The sequence below is a fragment of the Macaca thibetana genome, chromosome X (genome assembly GCF_024542745.1).
Source record: "Macaca thibetana thibetana isolate TM-01 chromosome X, ASM2454274v1, whole genome shotgun sequence".
Classification (NCBI taxonomy): domain Eukaryota; kingdom Metazoa; phylum Chordata; class Mammalia; order Primates; family Cercopithecidae; genus Macaca; species Macaca thibetana.
In genome coordinates, this window is record NC_065598.1 from 61,778,632 (window position 1) to 61,794,399 (window position 15,768).

At 43.0% G+C, this 15,768-nt stretch overlaps 1 protein-coding gene across 2 annotated transcripts in view; it reads left to right on the forward strand.

Moving 5' to 3' along the window:
• MSN (moesin) overlaps positions 1 to 15,768 on the forward strand; it is a 75,881-nt gene that overhangs the window by 46,586 nt on the left and 13,527 nt on the right. For both annotated transcript variants that reach the window (XM_050776922.1, XM_050776923.1), the window contains exons 2-3: positions 3,487 to 3,570; positions 14,688 to 14,783. In XM_050776922.1, coding sequence (XP_050632879.1) covers positions 3,487 to 3,570; positions 14,688 to 14,783 — 180 coding nt within the window. The remainder of the gene's footprint in view (positions 1 to 3,486; positions 3,571 to 14,687; positions 14,784 to 15,768) is intronic.

Consider the following 15,768-nt stretch of genomic DNA (forward strand, 5'->3'; position numbering starts at 1 on the left):
ATCTCTATGCTGCCCATACCTACCCCTACTGAGGCCCCCTTCCCCTCTTGAGCCTAAGAAAGCCAATGAGACATAAATATAGGAAGCATTAACAATGCAAGGCAGTATATAGAACCACAGACATCAGCACTGAAATGGTCTTTGGACCATTTATCTTGTTTAATTGGCTGCCCTTCATCTCATTCCTGCCTTTGCACAGGTGAGGGAAACTAAGGCCCAAGAAAAGGACAGGAGTTATCTACGGTTGTAGATTTGACCAGTTACATGCTAGGCTTGGAATCCAGTGTTCTTTTTTTTTAATTTTTATTTTAAGTTCAAGGGTACATGTGCAGGTTTGTCATATAGGTAAACTCGTGTCATGGGGATTCATTGTACAGATCATTTTATCACCCAGGTATTAAGCCTAGTACCCATTAGTTATTAATATTTTTTCCTGATCATCTCCCTTCTCCCACCCTCCACCTTCTGTGTGTCCATGTGTTCTCATCATTTAACTCCCACTTATAAGTGAGAACATGTGGTATTCTGCAACCTCTGCCTCTCAGGTTAAAGCGATTCTCATGCCTCAACCACCAAAGTAGCTGGGATTACAGGTGTGTACCACCTTGCCTGGCTAATTTTTGTATTTTTAGTAGAGGTGGGGTTTTGCTATATTGTCCAGGTTGGTCTAGAACTCCTGGCCTCAAGGGATGTGTCCACCTTGGCCTCCTAAAGTGCTGGGATTACAGGTGTGAGCCACCACGCCCAGCCTGGCATTTGATTTTCTGTTCCTGCATTAGTTTGCTAAGGATAATGACTTCTACTCTATTCATGTTCCTGCAAAGGACATGATCTTGTTGTTTTTTATGGCTGCATAGTATCATACATTTCCTTTATCCAGTCTACCATTGATTGGCATTTAGGTTGATTCCATGTCATTGCTATTGTGAATAGTGCTTCAATGCACATGTGCGTGCATGCATCTTTATGATAGAATGATTTATATTCCTTTGGGTATATACCCAGCAATGAGATTGCTGTGTTGAATGGTAGTTTTGTTTTCAGGTCTTTGAGAAATTGCCACACTGTTTTCTACCATGGTTGAACTAATTTACACTCCCACCAACAGTGTATAAGGGTTCCCTTTTCTTTGCAATCTCACCAGCACCTGTTTTATTATTATTATTATTTTTTAATAATAGCCATTCTGACTTGTGTGAGATGGTATCTCATTGTGGTTTTGATTTGCATTTCTCTAATGATGTTAGTTTGTTATATATGCTGCTTGGCCACATGTATGTCTTCTTTTGAAAAGTATCTCTTCATATCCTTTGCCCACACTTTAATGGGGTGTTTGTTTTTTTTCTTGTAAATTTGTTGAAGTTCCCTATAGATGCTGGATATTAGACCTTTGTAAGTTGCATAGTTTGCAAATATTTTATCTGGTTCCATAAGTTGCCTATTTACTCTGCTGATGGTTTCTTCTGCTGTGCAGAAGCTCTTTAGTTAGATCCCATTTGTCAATTTTTGCTTTTGCTTCAATTGCTTTTGGCATCTTCGTTATGAAATCTTTATCCATTCCTACGTCCAGAACGGTATTGCCTAGGTTTTCTTTCAGGATTTTTTTAATTTTTGAGTTTTACATTACTTTTACATTTAAGTCTTTAATACATCTAGAGTTGATTTTTAAATATGGCATAAGGATGGGGTCCAGTTTCAATCTTCTGCATGTAGCTAACCAGTTATCCCAGCACCGTTTATTGAATTGGGAGTCCTTTTTCCATTGCTTTTTTTGTGGACTTCGTCAAATATCAGATGGTTGTAGGTGCGTGGCCTTATTTCTGGGCTATTCTACTCCATTGGTCTCTGTCTGTTTTTGTACCAGGACAATGCTGTTTTGGTTACTGTAGCCCTCTAGTATCATTTGAAGTTGGGTAGCATGATGCCTCCAGCTTTGTTCTTTTTGCTTAGGATTGCCATGGTTATTCAAGCTGCTTTTTTTTGTTTCCATATGAATTTTAAAACAGTTTTTCCTTGTTCTGTGAAGAATGTCATTGGTAGTTTGATAGGAATAGCATTGAGACTATTCTATAAATTGCTTTGGGCAGTATCACCATTTTAATGATATTGATTCTTCCTATTCGTGAGCATGGACTGTTTCTCCATTTGTTTGTGTCATCTCTGATTTCTTTGAGCAGTGGTTTGTAGTTCTCCTTGTAGAGATCTTTCACTTCCCTAGTTAGCTGTATTCCTAGGCATTTATTCCTTTGTGGCAGTTCTGAATGGGATTGCCTTCCTGATTTGGCTCTTGGCTTGACTGTTGTTGGTGTATATGAATGCTAGTGACTTTTGTATGTTGATTTTTGTATACTGAGACTTTGCCGAAGTTGTTTATCAGATTAAGGAGCTTTTTGGCTGAGACTATTGGAGTTTCTAGATATAGGATCATGCCATCTGCAAACAAGGATAGTTTGACTTCCTCTCCTCTTGCTTGGATGCCTCTATTTCTTTCTCTGGTCTGATTGTTCTGGCCAGGACTTCTAATACTATGTTGAATATGAGTGGGTGAGAGAGGACATTCTTGTCTTGTGTCGGTTTTAAAAGGGAATGCTTCCAGCTTTGGCCCATTCAGTATGATGTTGGTTGTGGGTTTGTCAGATGGCTCTTATTATTTTGAGGTATGCTCCTTCAATACCTAGTTTATTGAGAACTTTTAACACGAAGGGGTGTTGGATATTACTGAAAGCTTTTTCTGCCCTTTAGATTATCATGTGGAACCCAGTGCTCCTTATCCTGCTATTAATTTGCCTCTGCAATTGTTTACCAGTGCTGTAGATAATCCAGGTAGATCAGAGGTGAGAAGAGAACCCTGTGAGCTGAAGCTGGCTAGTATAGATGGAAAGGCCTTCCTGGAAGAAGTACAGTTATCATTTGCCTGCTCTTAGTTGTAGGATGATTTGCATTCTTTTTTAAAATTTTTTTTTAGGGAAAGTCTCACTCTGTTGCCCAGGTTGGAGTGCAGTGGTGTGATCTCAGCTCACTGCAACTTCTACCTTCTGGGTTCCAGCAATTCTCATACCCCAGCCTCCCAAGTAGCTTTAACTACAGGTGTGCACCACCATGCCTGGCTAATTTTTGTATTTTTAGTAGAGATGGGGTTTTGCCATGTTGCCCAGGCTGGTCTCAAACTCCTGGCCTCAAGCAATCTACCCACCTCAGCCTCCCAAAGTGCTGGGATTACAGGCATGAGGCACTGCGCCCAGCCTACATTCTTGTCTGTTCTTTGGTAAGTATTGCTCTATGACTGTGTTGTTTGTCTTCAGTAAGCTGCTTGGGAGCAGGGGTTGTGTTCGGGTCAATATTCTCCCTTCATCCCTGTCAATATCCAAGTTGCTCAGGCTCTTAGCATCCTAGCTCTCTCCTTTGTGGTTGAGCAAAGACACTTGTCTCAGGCTCTGTTGAACACAGAGCCAGATGACTAACCTGCTTCCTTTGATCTCATCCTAGATCAGTGTGCGTGTGACCACCATGGATGCAGAGCTGGAGTTTGCCATCCAGCCCAACACCACCGGGAAGCAGCTGTTTGACCAGGTAAGGTGGAGATTCCTTAGCCTCCTCTCCTTCTCCCAATAGCTTCCACCACAATGCCAACAATCCATGCCTTTTGCCTCTTGTCAAAGAATCTCTCTTCCTGTTCACTCCAAGATAGGTCAAAATGAAGGCTGATTCCAGCCTTAATATAAAAGGAGGCAAAGTTTAACTTTGGCAACCTGCACCCTATGGTCCTGATTAATTTTATCTTTGGTCCTGAATAAGGGAGAAAAGAAAAGGGTGTATATTCTATGCTAGATGCTTTAAAAATCTTAGCATATTGGCCGGGCGCGGTGGCTCAAGCCTGTAATCCCAGCACTTTGGGAGGCCGAGACGGGCAGATCACGAGGTCAGGAGATCGAGACCATCCTGGCTAACACGGTGAAACCCCGTCTCTACTAAAAAATACAAAAAACTAGCCGGGCGAGGTGGCGGGCGCCTGTAGTCCCAGCTACTCGGGAGGCTGAGGCAGGAGAATGGCGTAAACCCGGGAGGCGGAGCTTGCAGTGAGCCGAGATAGCGCCACTGCACTCCAGCCTGGGTGACAGAGCCAGACTCCGTCTCAAAAAAAAATAAATAAAAAAAAAAAAAAAGAAAAAAAAATCTTAGCATATGGAGCCTTCCTTTCAACTCTGAAACATGTAAGTGATGTCTTCTCCATTTTAATGATGAGGCTCAGAAGTTAAATAAATTAATTGCACCCAAATGATATTTGACTGGGATTTGCACCCCATATTCTTGCCACTGCACCACACTGCCTCTGTCTCATGTTTTTACTTCCTAGTAGAAGGAAACTAACTTACTCTTCTCGAAGTAGTAAGCTCTATGTACATTTCTCTCAAAAGAATGTTGGGACTTAGGACAACATGGGAGGTGATAGATGCAGTAGGAGGCTGCTTCATCTCCTGCAGGCATGCCATGAAGATAATTGCTTACTCGCCATAGTGAAGTGGTCATTCCCATCTCCAACCCAAAGGATGTCCCTTTGTTGTGAATCATTATTGTCAGAAAGGATGTACTGTATACTATAATAAACAGATGGGAGCTACAGACATTTTTTGCATCAAGGGAATGTGCCATCTGTGGCCAGACTTCTAGGAGCAAAAATGAGGCTCCCATTTCCAGAGGCTGGGACCTCACCAGACAGGCCATTATCCCATTTCTCCACCAGCCTCCAATGAGGTAGAGGTCTGAGTTATTGTCTGGGATGTTAGGCTGCATATCACCCTGATGGATTCTCCAGGCCCTCTTGCTTCCCTTTCTTCCTTGCTCTCTGTATCCTTCTACCATATGAGAACTTCCCCAGGGTTGGGGAGAGGAAGAAAGAAAGAAGGAGGTTGTGTTCAAATAAGCTAATTCTATTCCTGTGAATACTCCTGACTGGTGAGAGAAAAGACAAGAGTAGAATGGAGACAGGGGTAGGAGAGGGCTAGAAATTTGAGAACAGCTTGTGTACGCCTTCTGAGTTCTTATTACATAGAGTGGGAAAATTATTTTCTGTGGCTAATACAGATGAGAGTTAACATTTATCCAGGACTCAGTGTATGCTAAGTATTATGATAAGCATTTGACTATAACAAAGCTCTGTGAGTGCATGAATTAGTACTGGCACATTTTGCAGATGAGGATGCAAAATCCTCATTTTCCTAGTTAGACCCTGGGAAAATTATTGAACTCTCTGGGTTGGTATCCTCATCCCCCCAACCACTGCCCACCAAAAAAAAAAAAAAAAAAAAAAAAAAAAAAATCTAATACTTACCTCACAGGATTTTTGTGAGTATATTATGTTTTGTATCTTACCTGTTACTCAAAAAACTGATTATAGTGGCATATAAGGATATCTAATCCAAAAAGATAAATTAGAAATCGGTGAGAAAGATAAGAAAACACAAATAGGAAAGAAAGTGTTAGCTGGAAGAAAGCATCCAGCATATAGTAGAGAAGTAATAAATGATGGTTCCCTTTCCAATACCATTGTGCTTCTTGTATTATTAATTGAGCTGGAGTTGACGTGATGTGGTGGCTCATGTCTGTAATCCTAACACTGAGATGGGAGAATTGCTTGAGCCCAGGGGTTCGAGACCAGCCTGGGTAACATAGTGAGACCCTGTCTCTACAAAAAAATTAAAAATTAGCCTGGCATGGTGGTGCACACCTATAGTCCCAGCTACTCAGGAGATTGTGCCAGGAGGGTTGCTCAAGCCCAGGAGTTCAAGGTTACAGTGAGCTATGATCATGCCACTGTACTCCAGCCTAGGTGACAGAGCAAGACTCTGTCTCAAAAAAAAAAAAAAAAAAAAAAAAAAAAAAAGTGAAGAAAAATAATCTAGAATTGGGAAAGTTGGGAGATGGGCTTAATGATCCTCAAAATATCTAACTTTAGATTTAGGTGGAATTTACTTCTCTGGAGCTTGTTTTGTGTTTGTTTTACTTTGAATGGCAAAGTGTAATCATTGATACTTAATTTGTGAAAATACAAATTAGTCTGAGGAATATTTAAATATAAGTTTACTACAATTCAAGTAACGTGCTTACATTCACATAGCTCACAAGTGATTACGGTGCTAGTCTGGAATGACTAAATGCATTCGAATTATAATTGTGCTTTTCATTCTCCCTTTGCAAGGAGGTTATATTGGAGAACTTTTAAAGGGACAGCCTAGTGAAGTCAAAAGGGCCTGGATAGACAGCCATGAATCTTGGGCTCTAGGGCTGGCCCTGTCACTAACTCCCTGTGATACAAACATTTCCCTTCTTTGGGCCTCAGTTTCTCATCTGTACAATGCCTAACTTGTTTCTCAAATCTGGTTATCTCTCAAAACATTTATCTGACATTTATTTGTGCATTCCATCTCCCTTTCTCTCCCATTTCTGTTCCTAGTATTGGGATTTCAGACAATCCTTTTCTGTAAAAAGGAGGGAAATGCGTCACCTGAGTATGATCAGCTGCTGGCATATGTGAGGAGGTAGGGCTAGCTGGCAAGGGATCATCTCTTCCTTGACAGGCTTCTTACTATCTCTAAGACAAAAGGGAGGAGGTGCCCATAGAATACATATGCTTTTGGACCCTTTGTTTTAGATAGATGTTTTGCTATCATTCTGGGTAGCAGCTATTAGAGAGGGAGGAGGTTAGTCAGTGCAGATTTTACAGACCAGCTGGGAGCCAGAGGCTCCTTTGACATTTACCTATACTCCTTCCAAGAGCCCTGATTCTAATTCCCCCTCCCAAACCAGATGATGCCATTCCCTACCCTCAACACTGGGGGCTTTGTGTATGTGCATTGCAGGGGGATGGCTGTGGAGGGTGAGGAAGGCATGATTTGGAGCCTGTGGGGGGCAGAAAAATTCTTGAACAAAGAGGTTTATTAACTTCAAAAAACCTCAGTGCCTGGTAGTTTTTGTTAGTGTTGGTTTGGTTTGTGTGCTGTGGGTGTGGATTTGAGGGAAGCCCAGGTAGTAGGGAACCCTGGCCAGATTGGTATGCTAGTTCTGAATGCTACTGCTTCCAAAACAAAGCCTTTGAGAGACTTGGAAACCAAGAAGTCCATGACTTCCCATCATTGTTATCTTGAGAAGTATTATTTATTCAACACATACTATGGACTATCCCTGGCTAGGCGCTTTAATCCTCACAATGATCCTGCCTCTGCGAGGTAAAAGAACATACCCTAGGTCATGTAGTTAGTAAGTTGTGATATGAATTTTGAATACAACTCTGATCACAAAACTATACTTTTCCTGCACTGCACTACTCTGTTTGGGGTGATTGAGAGTATTTAACTTAGAGAAGACTCAAGGAATATATGCTTTCTGTATTCAGACCTCTGAAGGACTGCCATAAGAAGGAGAGGGGCAGTCACATTCTGTAAGTCAGAGGGACAGAGGTGAACCCCACAGGTGAAAAAATACAGGGAAAAAGATTTGAACTCAAGGAATTGAGCATTTGGCCCTCTTGAGGCCAAGGCAGGTCAGGTCAGGAATCAGTAGAGGTATGTGTTCATAGGCAGTTGGAGGATGTGAGCTCTTCTCTCTCTAACTTGATGAGGCATAACGGAGGAAGTCCGTTCTCTCTGACCTTTGGGACCCATCATTCAAGGGGGCCCTCCTGGTGGAGCCTGGGTCTGGGAGGAAGGAGCTAGACTCCTTGGCAGGAATTGGCAAAAGCTCTACGGCCATCCTGGAACACAGCAGTCATCTGGCCGATGACCAGAGAGGAAGCCAACCAAAGAGGAAGTACTCCTTGGCACTAGCAATAAATAATAGGCAACAATGGGATGCCATAGCTTGAGGAGGTCTAGGGCCTGGTGGGAAAGGGAAGTAGGGCTCATAGTTTCTCTCATTTACCTCTCTTCTTGTGAGTGTGCTTACAGCTAGAGGGGAGAGAGAACATGTTTTGCTATAGTGATTCTGTCACTTGCTTCAACTTCTAAAGCTTTTGATCTTGGATTACCTAGGTGCCGCTAAAGGGCAGTGCTCAAAGACAGAGGTGAAATCTCACAGCATCGATTCATTCATCTATTTACTGATTCATTCAATATTGACTGAAGGTCTACACTGTCAAACACCATCTCTGTTCTTCAGGAACTTTGAGTTCCTTACCTATAAAGGCATAGAAAGGAACATGCAACTCTCTACCCACAAAGAATGAAATAAACGCCCTTGAGGCTCAGGTTCATGAGGTGGTATATAAAGCATAGGATTTAGAACCAGCCCTGAGTTCGAATTCTGTCCTGTTACTTCGCTGTGTGACCTTGGATGGCTCATTTAGCCTCTCAGTACTTAACTTTCCTTAGTAAAATGATAATCACTCTAATCTCAGAGATTTTGTGATTTAATCCTCAAATAAGTAAAATGCCCGGCGCATACCAAGCATTCTAATATTGGTGGTTCTTATTAAGGACTAAAGTAGGTGGCTTTGCTCTGAGAGTTCAGATGAGGGAGCTAGGAAATCAGGAAGTTCTTCTGGCTCAGTAAAGTACTTAGTACTTGAATACTCTGCAATAAGGACAGTAAACCTTTTTATCTTTCATTTTATAAAATAACTAACATCTATTATTGTAGTAGGAGGATCTCCATCTTACAGATGAGGAACTGAGGCTTACAGAGGTGAAATTATCTGTTTAAGGTCATATAGCTAGGAAGTGGTATAGCTGGGGCTTAAACCAGGGCATGTAGCATTTCCAGTTTTTCTTATGCTTTTGGTCAACTGTCCTCTGGAACCTTCTTCCACTTTACCTGCTTCCAAAACTTAGAACCCTAGCTAGGTTGGGCATGGTGGCTCATGCCTGTATTCCTAGTGCTTTGGGAGTCCAAGGTGAGAGGATCACTTGAGGCTAGGAGTTTCAGACCAGCCTGGGCAACATAGCAAGACCCCATCTCTACAAAAACTTAAAAATTAGCTGGGCATGGTGGTGTATGCCTGTAGTCCTAGCTACTTGGGTGGTTGAGGCTGGAGAATCACTTGAGTCCAGGAGTTCAAGGTTACAGTGAGCTATGATTGCACCACTGCACTCCAGCTTGGGTAACAGCAAGACCCTATCTCCAAACAAACAAAAAACAATAAAAGAAATAAACTTAGAACCTCAGCTGAGTATGTTCTGTGTTATAGAGCAGGTGACCACTTGGCCACAGGCAACGTGTAATAACAGAAACAGCACTAGTGGTAGCCCATCTTGGTACTTTCCAGTGGTGCAATAATTTGCTTTCAGGTGGGTGGCTGATGTAGATGCTGCCAGATCTGTAATGGTATCTTGAGGGTCTCAGGTGTTTGGGCATTGATGCAATTTTGCACATTGTTCTCGCACAGTTCTTCTCTTGTGACTCCAGCATTACTCCCTCGCTCTGTCACCCAGATTGGAGTGCAGTGGTGTGATTTCACTGCAACCTTCGCACCCCACAGTCTCAACTGATCCTCCCACTTCAGCCTTCCAAGTAGCTGGGACCACAGGTGCCCACACCAGCTATCTTTTTGTATTTTTAGTAGAGATGGGGTCTCACCATGTTGCCTAGGCTGGTCTCGAACTCCTGAGCTCAAACAATCTGCCTGCCTCAGCCTCCCAAAATGCTGGGATTACAGGCATGAGCCACTGTGCCCGGCCATGCTCTGGGCTTTTGAAGTGGCTGATGTCATCACTAGTTTGTTTACTCAGATAAATGCATGGGGGATTCAAGAAGAGAATCTCTGGGCTCCTAAGCTGACCTGATCTCCCCTCCCCTTTACAGACCTCAGATGTAGGTTGCCTCCACATGACAAAAGGAGATAAAAGTTTGTTTTTTTTTTTTTCTTACTTCCAGAAGCTCCTGATAATTAATGAGGATTTATTCCGAGGCAGATCTTTTCTTTTCACTGGACATCAGTTTTCCAGTTTTTGTTGCTTGAACACTGTAACTCTCCACAGTCATGGAGCTGAGTAGAATACACAGCCTCCAGTTTCTTAAGCTAGTGTCTTAACTGAAGTCCTAGTTTCTTTAGGTGTATGTGGCAGGTTCCAAGAGGTACACAAAGCTATGAGATGAATGTGATTTAGTATTCTAGAGCATTAATTTTACTTGCAATAATTTTTAAAATTCATCCTTTATGGAGTAGAATATAAAATTTGCACAAATAATTAAAACTAAACCTGAGGCTTCAAAGAAATTATAGCTGGCTTACAGCCATCTACCTATTATCTCCCCCTACCCCATCCTACCACACCCACTGTGTCCCTTGGTATATGCATTCATTATTTTCTGTTGCTTAAGGACTTTTTCCATGGGAGCTTTGAGAAATACTGGCTCAGATCAGATAAGCTAGCTGTCGGGTCAAAGGGAGCCAATAAAGAATTTTCTTTTTCCTCAGGGATAGAACAATTTCTCAGAGTGGAATGATAAGGACCCTAGTCACTGGAGCCACAGAGGTTATTCCTGGAACTGGAAGCTATATGCTAAGCTCTCACTTGAAAATAATGTTTCTCTTTCTTCTGGAATGGAGGTCTCAACTGGAAGCAAAGCTGGAAGCAAGAAAAACTTGGCTTGGAAAAGGGGTTTAGAGTTGCCTGATAAAATGGTTCATAGCACCCGCATGGACCTTAGAGATTTCCTTGTAGCCTGGGGTCAGGAGTCATCCATTTTTGTTCTTTGTTCTTTTTCAGTTTCAATTCTGATTTCAGACCATATTTCCTTCCCGCCACGTCCTCAATTTCTCACTTTGGGACTTCAGTGCAGGCTGAGAGATATTACTCATCTCTTTAAGCCCTAGAGCCTAAGGAAGTGGAAAATTGGTGTTTCTGATTTCTTTATGTTCACAAAGGAAGAGGCAGTGCTCAGAGAGATCACTCCCCCTCCCCCCACCACTGAGCCTGAATTCTCTCTCTCTCTTTTTTTTTTTTTTTTTTAATAACGCTTTAGGTATTACTTTGTCCAACTTCTCCTCAGTTACTATGGATCTCAGAACTACTTTAGTCACCATGATCCTCCTTCTCTCTCTCTTTTTTTTTTCTTTTTTTTTTGAGACAGAGTTTCACTCTTGTTGCCCAGGCTGGAATGCAATGGCATGATCTCGGCTCACGGCAACCTCTACCTCCTGGGTTCAAGCGATTCTCCTATCTCAGCCTCCCAAGTAGCTGGGATTACAGGCATGTGCCACCACACCCAGCTACTTTTCTATTTTTCAGTAGGGACAAGGTTTCTCCATGTTGGTCAGGCTGGTCTTGAACTCCTGACCTCAGGTGATCCACCTGTCTTGGCCTCCCAAAGTACTGGGATTACAGACATAAGCCACCACGCCTGGCCAATCCACCTTCTCTTATCACACCCCTACTCCCACCCAATAGTGAAACAGACAATGTGGTGCAAAAAGAGGCTAAGGGGCTCACTCCTGGGATTTCTGGGACTGGCTGCATAGTCTGTGCCTACCTCACTTCCTTTCAGTCGTGGAGTCTCTGAGCCTGTACAATTAGTACAAAACTGTACTAACTACAAGTTAGTACAGGCAAAGATCAGTTGCTGCTTGTCTGAGTCCATTTTATGTGTTTTTTTTTTTTGATGGTGTCTCGTTCTGTCACCCACACTGGAGTACAGTGGTGCAATCTCAGCTCACAGCAACCTCTACCTCCTGGGTTCAAGCGATTCTCCTGCTTCAACCTCCCAAGTAGCTGGTACTATAGGCACGCACCACCATGCCCGGCTAATTTTTTGTATTTTTAGTAGAGACCGGGTTTCACTGTGTTAGTCAGGATGGTCTCGATCTCCTGACCCTGTGATCCGCCCATCTTGGCCTCCCAAAGTGCTGGTATTACAGGCATGAGCCAACACTCCTGGCCCATTTTATGTTCTTATAATAAAATACCTGGGGCTAGGTACTTTATAAAGAAAAGAGGTTTATTTGTCTTGTAATTGTGGTGGCTGGAAAGTCCAAGAGCATGGCACCAGCACCTGCTCAGCCTCTGGTGAGGGCCTTCGTGCTGCTTCATAATGTGACAAAAGGTCAAGTAATTCACAGGAATAGGGGTCCCCATGACTGAAACACCTCTCATTACACACTACCTCTTAATGATTCTACCTCCCAGCACTGCCACACTGGCAATGAAGCATCACCATGAGTTTTGGTGGGGACAAACCACATCCAAACCATGGCACTGCTCTACTACTTCTGTTCCAAGTCTGTTCTCTCCCCATGACCTAATATCCTGGCCCTCATGGTCCATCTTCTCTTCAGCATCTTTAGTGGGTCTTCTCTCTCTCTCTCTCTCTCTCTCCCTCTCTTTTTTTTTTTTGTCTGTCTCTCAGCTGGATTGTTTCTTGGATCTTGCCTCTTCCCACCAACTGCATCTGGACACACTATTCTTCTGCAACCCTGTGGAAAATAATTAGAAATGTTCATTGGGCCTTGGGCCCTGTTTAGATCTAGGATGATATAAGAGGTGCTTTAAAAATTTCTTTTCTGTTCACGCCCACCCACTACCTTCATCCTCTGCAAAAAGCCAATATTACATTTCAACATAAGCATTCACATTTCTCCATCTGAAACTTTCTGGCAGTTCCAGCTGCCTATTGACTTAGAGTCGGGGACTTACCTGGCCATTGAATTCTGGAAGCCTTTTGAACTTTCCTCATTACCTCCCAACCCCATTGATCTTTTCTAAACATGTTTTTAATTATCCACATCAGCAAGAGGTAGTTGGGAAATGGGATTGTTTTTGTTAACCATCTGCAAAATAACCTTGTAATGTAATTAGTACAATGATAGAACTTAAGAGAAGAAAGAGATCATTGAAGCCATACTCCCCAATTTGGATGGATAAGGAAGGTGAGGCCCAGAGAGGAAAGGTGCCATCTTAATATCATACAGCCAGTTGGAGACAGACATGAACATTTTGCTCAGGTTTCCTGATACTTGATCCAAGCTATGAAAGGGAAGGGTGACCTGGTAAGCAATGGAGGTTGATGACTAGGGGGACATAGCTTCTCCCCAAAGTGGTTGTTGCTTGGGTCTGTATGCTTGCCAGGAAGCATATCTCGATGCAGAAGTAATCAAAGTTTATTATCTGGATGGGATATTTAGGCTAAAAGAGAGACAAGACAATTAATTACTTGAGAAGCTCAGGAGTCCTAAGCTCGTATGAGTACTTGGCATTAAGAGATAGCATGCTAGAGAAGAAAAGGTACAAGCTTATTTAGTCAGACACATCATGGTTCTGTATGGCTCTGTAATTTTAGATGCATTACCTCTTTAAGCCTTAGTTCCTCATTATAATATGTTGCTATCTCACAGGGTTGTTTACTGTTCAGTGCCTGACACATGATTGGTGCTTAATATATATGAGCTACTTTTTTCCTTGGGGCCTCTGAAGCTCTAGATTGTAAACTCAGGGTGTGACCATGGGGCCTGACTTTGGATCTATAAAAGAAACTTTGTGGATACAGTGTTGGTGTGTATATGTGTGTCTTTGTGAGTGTCTGTGTGTGTATTTTGAAGGGAGATACTAATTCGTTCATAAGGGAAGGACATCAGCAACACTGGGTCCTTGTTCCCTGCTTCCATCTCTAGGTATATTTCTGTGATTCTTTCTCACCTTACCCTTACCCTCCACTTGCATCCTTCCCCCAAAAAAACAAAATAAAGAAGACTGCCTAAGGCCAGCCTGACCTCATTAGGATGTGGCTCAGCTTCACTGCTGCCATCGACAGGGACAGGGGTGGGTATGCTGGGGTTGAGCTGACAGCCAGACTATTAACATGCTAATGTCAGGGACTAGAGAACAGAGCTCATCTGTGTTCTCTTGGCAAGCCTCCCTTTCCTGCCCACTGTTCAGCCAGGAGGCTCAGGACAACAGGGAGCACCTCAGCTACTACACTGAGGTACTTACCCTATTTCTACCCTCAGGTCCACCCTAAACCTGTGTAAGAGGAATCATGACTGGGCTCTGATCAGGGTTGGAAAAAATCCTCTCAGAACCCAGGCACAGCATGGCTTCAGAGTCCTTCACAGTCCCTGTTTTATCTTCTCAAACATTCTTTATTTGGGGTATTGTAAATGGAACTCAGTCTTAAGGGTGTGGGTACTACCCCCAGTTGCTAAGGATAAAGGACAATATATGGGAGCAACCCAAGAGAACAAGATGCAGGAGTTAATCCAACAATCTCCACATTCAGTCTTTAATCCATCATGGAAGTGGAAAGTGGCATGACATTGTAGAGGGAGGGAGAAGGTGGCAGAAATCACTGGATATGCATGGATTTGGAGTCAAACAGACATGGTTTGAACCCTAATTTTGTCACTCATGACCTGAACCTTGGGCATTTCTTCGAACCTTGTTTTTGATATATATAAAATGGGCCTAAATATAAGTCTAGCATAGGGATATTATGAAAATTAAAGGAGATGATGGATGTAAGGTTCTTGGTATGTGTCAGTGCTCATAAGTAATAGATCCCTTTCCTACCCCAGCAGTACTTTGTGCAGAGAGATGCCGACATCAGTTCTTGATTGCTGCCCAAGTGTATTTTCTTGCCAGACCCTGAGCACCTTAAAACCTTTAAGGGCAGATATCATATTGACTTCAAACTTTGTGTCAAACTTTGTGTCACATAGAGGAGGTATTCAATCAATGGTTGGTTGTTTTGGTTTTCTCTTCTAGGTGGTGAAAACTATTGGCTTGAGGGAAGTTTGGTTCTTTGGTCTGCAGTACCAGGACACTAAAGGTTTCTCCACCTGGCTGAAACTCAATAAGAAGGTAACTGCTTATTCCTCGGTTGGGTTTAGAATTCTTTTCTTTTCCAGAACATTCCTGGGAGGGTACCATGTGCTAATTGGCAAATCCTGGATACCTAGGGCTGTGTTTGTGACTGGGTGGTCTGTTGACCACCTGGATCAGAATAAGGACAGAGGACTCAGGCAAGTAAAAGCTCTTGCTCTGTCTCCACTTTGACTTCTAACAGCAACAATGGCCAGCATTCAAAGAAGAAGAGACTCTTTCTACTGGGAACACTAGCTTGAACTTTGACTTGTTTTGGATCAAATCCATTAGTGGCTGTTCAAGAGAGGATTGGTATCCCCTTCATCTCTTCAAAGTCAATGGCTTTAGGGGATTTTTTTTTTTTTTTTTTTTTTTTTTGAGAAGGAGTCTCGCACTCTCGCCCAGGCTGGAGTGCAGTGGTGCCATCTCAGCTCACTGCAAATTCTGCCTCCCAGGTTCACGCCATTCTCCTGCCTCAGCCTCCCGAGTAGCTGGGATTACGGGCACCTGCCACCACGCCTGACTAATTTTTTGTATTTTTAGTAGAGACAGGGTTTCACATGTTAGCCAGGATGGTCTCGATCTCCTGACCTTGTGATCCGCCTGCCTCGGTCTCCCAAAGTACTGGGATTACAAGCGTGAGCCACTGTGCTCAGCCAGGGATTTGTCAAAAAGAGCCACAGATTCTTGAACTAGAAAAAAAAAAATCTGAAAGATCTCACAGTCTTATGCTGCACCTTCTCCAGCAGTCAACTGATACCTGAACCCCATATAGATGGTTCCCTCTTTCTTGACCTTTTACCTCAGTTGGACCCCAAATGGAATGGTTTGAGTCCATGCAAGCTCTCCACCCCAAGCAGCATCTCCACGAGAACCTGGTAGCCTTCCATCTTCGTATCCTCAGACTGGCTGGTCTTGTCCTTAGAAGTCTCCATACTGTCCTGCAGTTTGCTTCTCTGATTGTGTCTAGGGAGTAGGTACC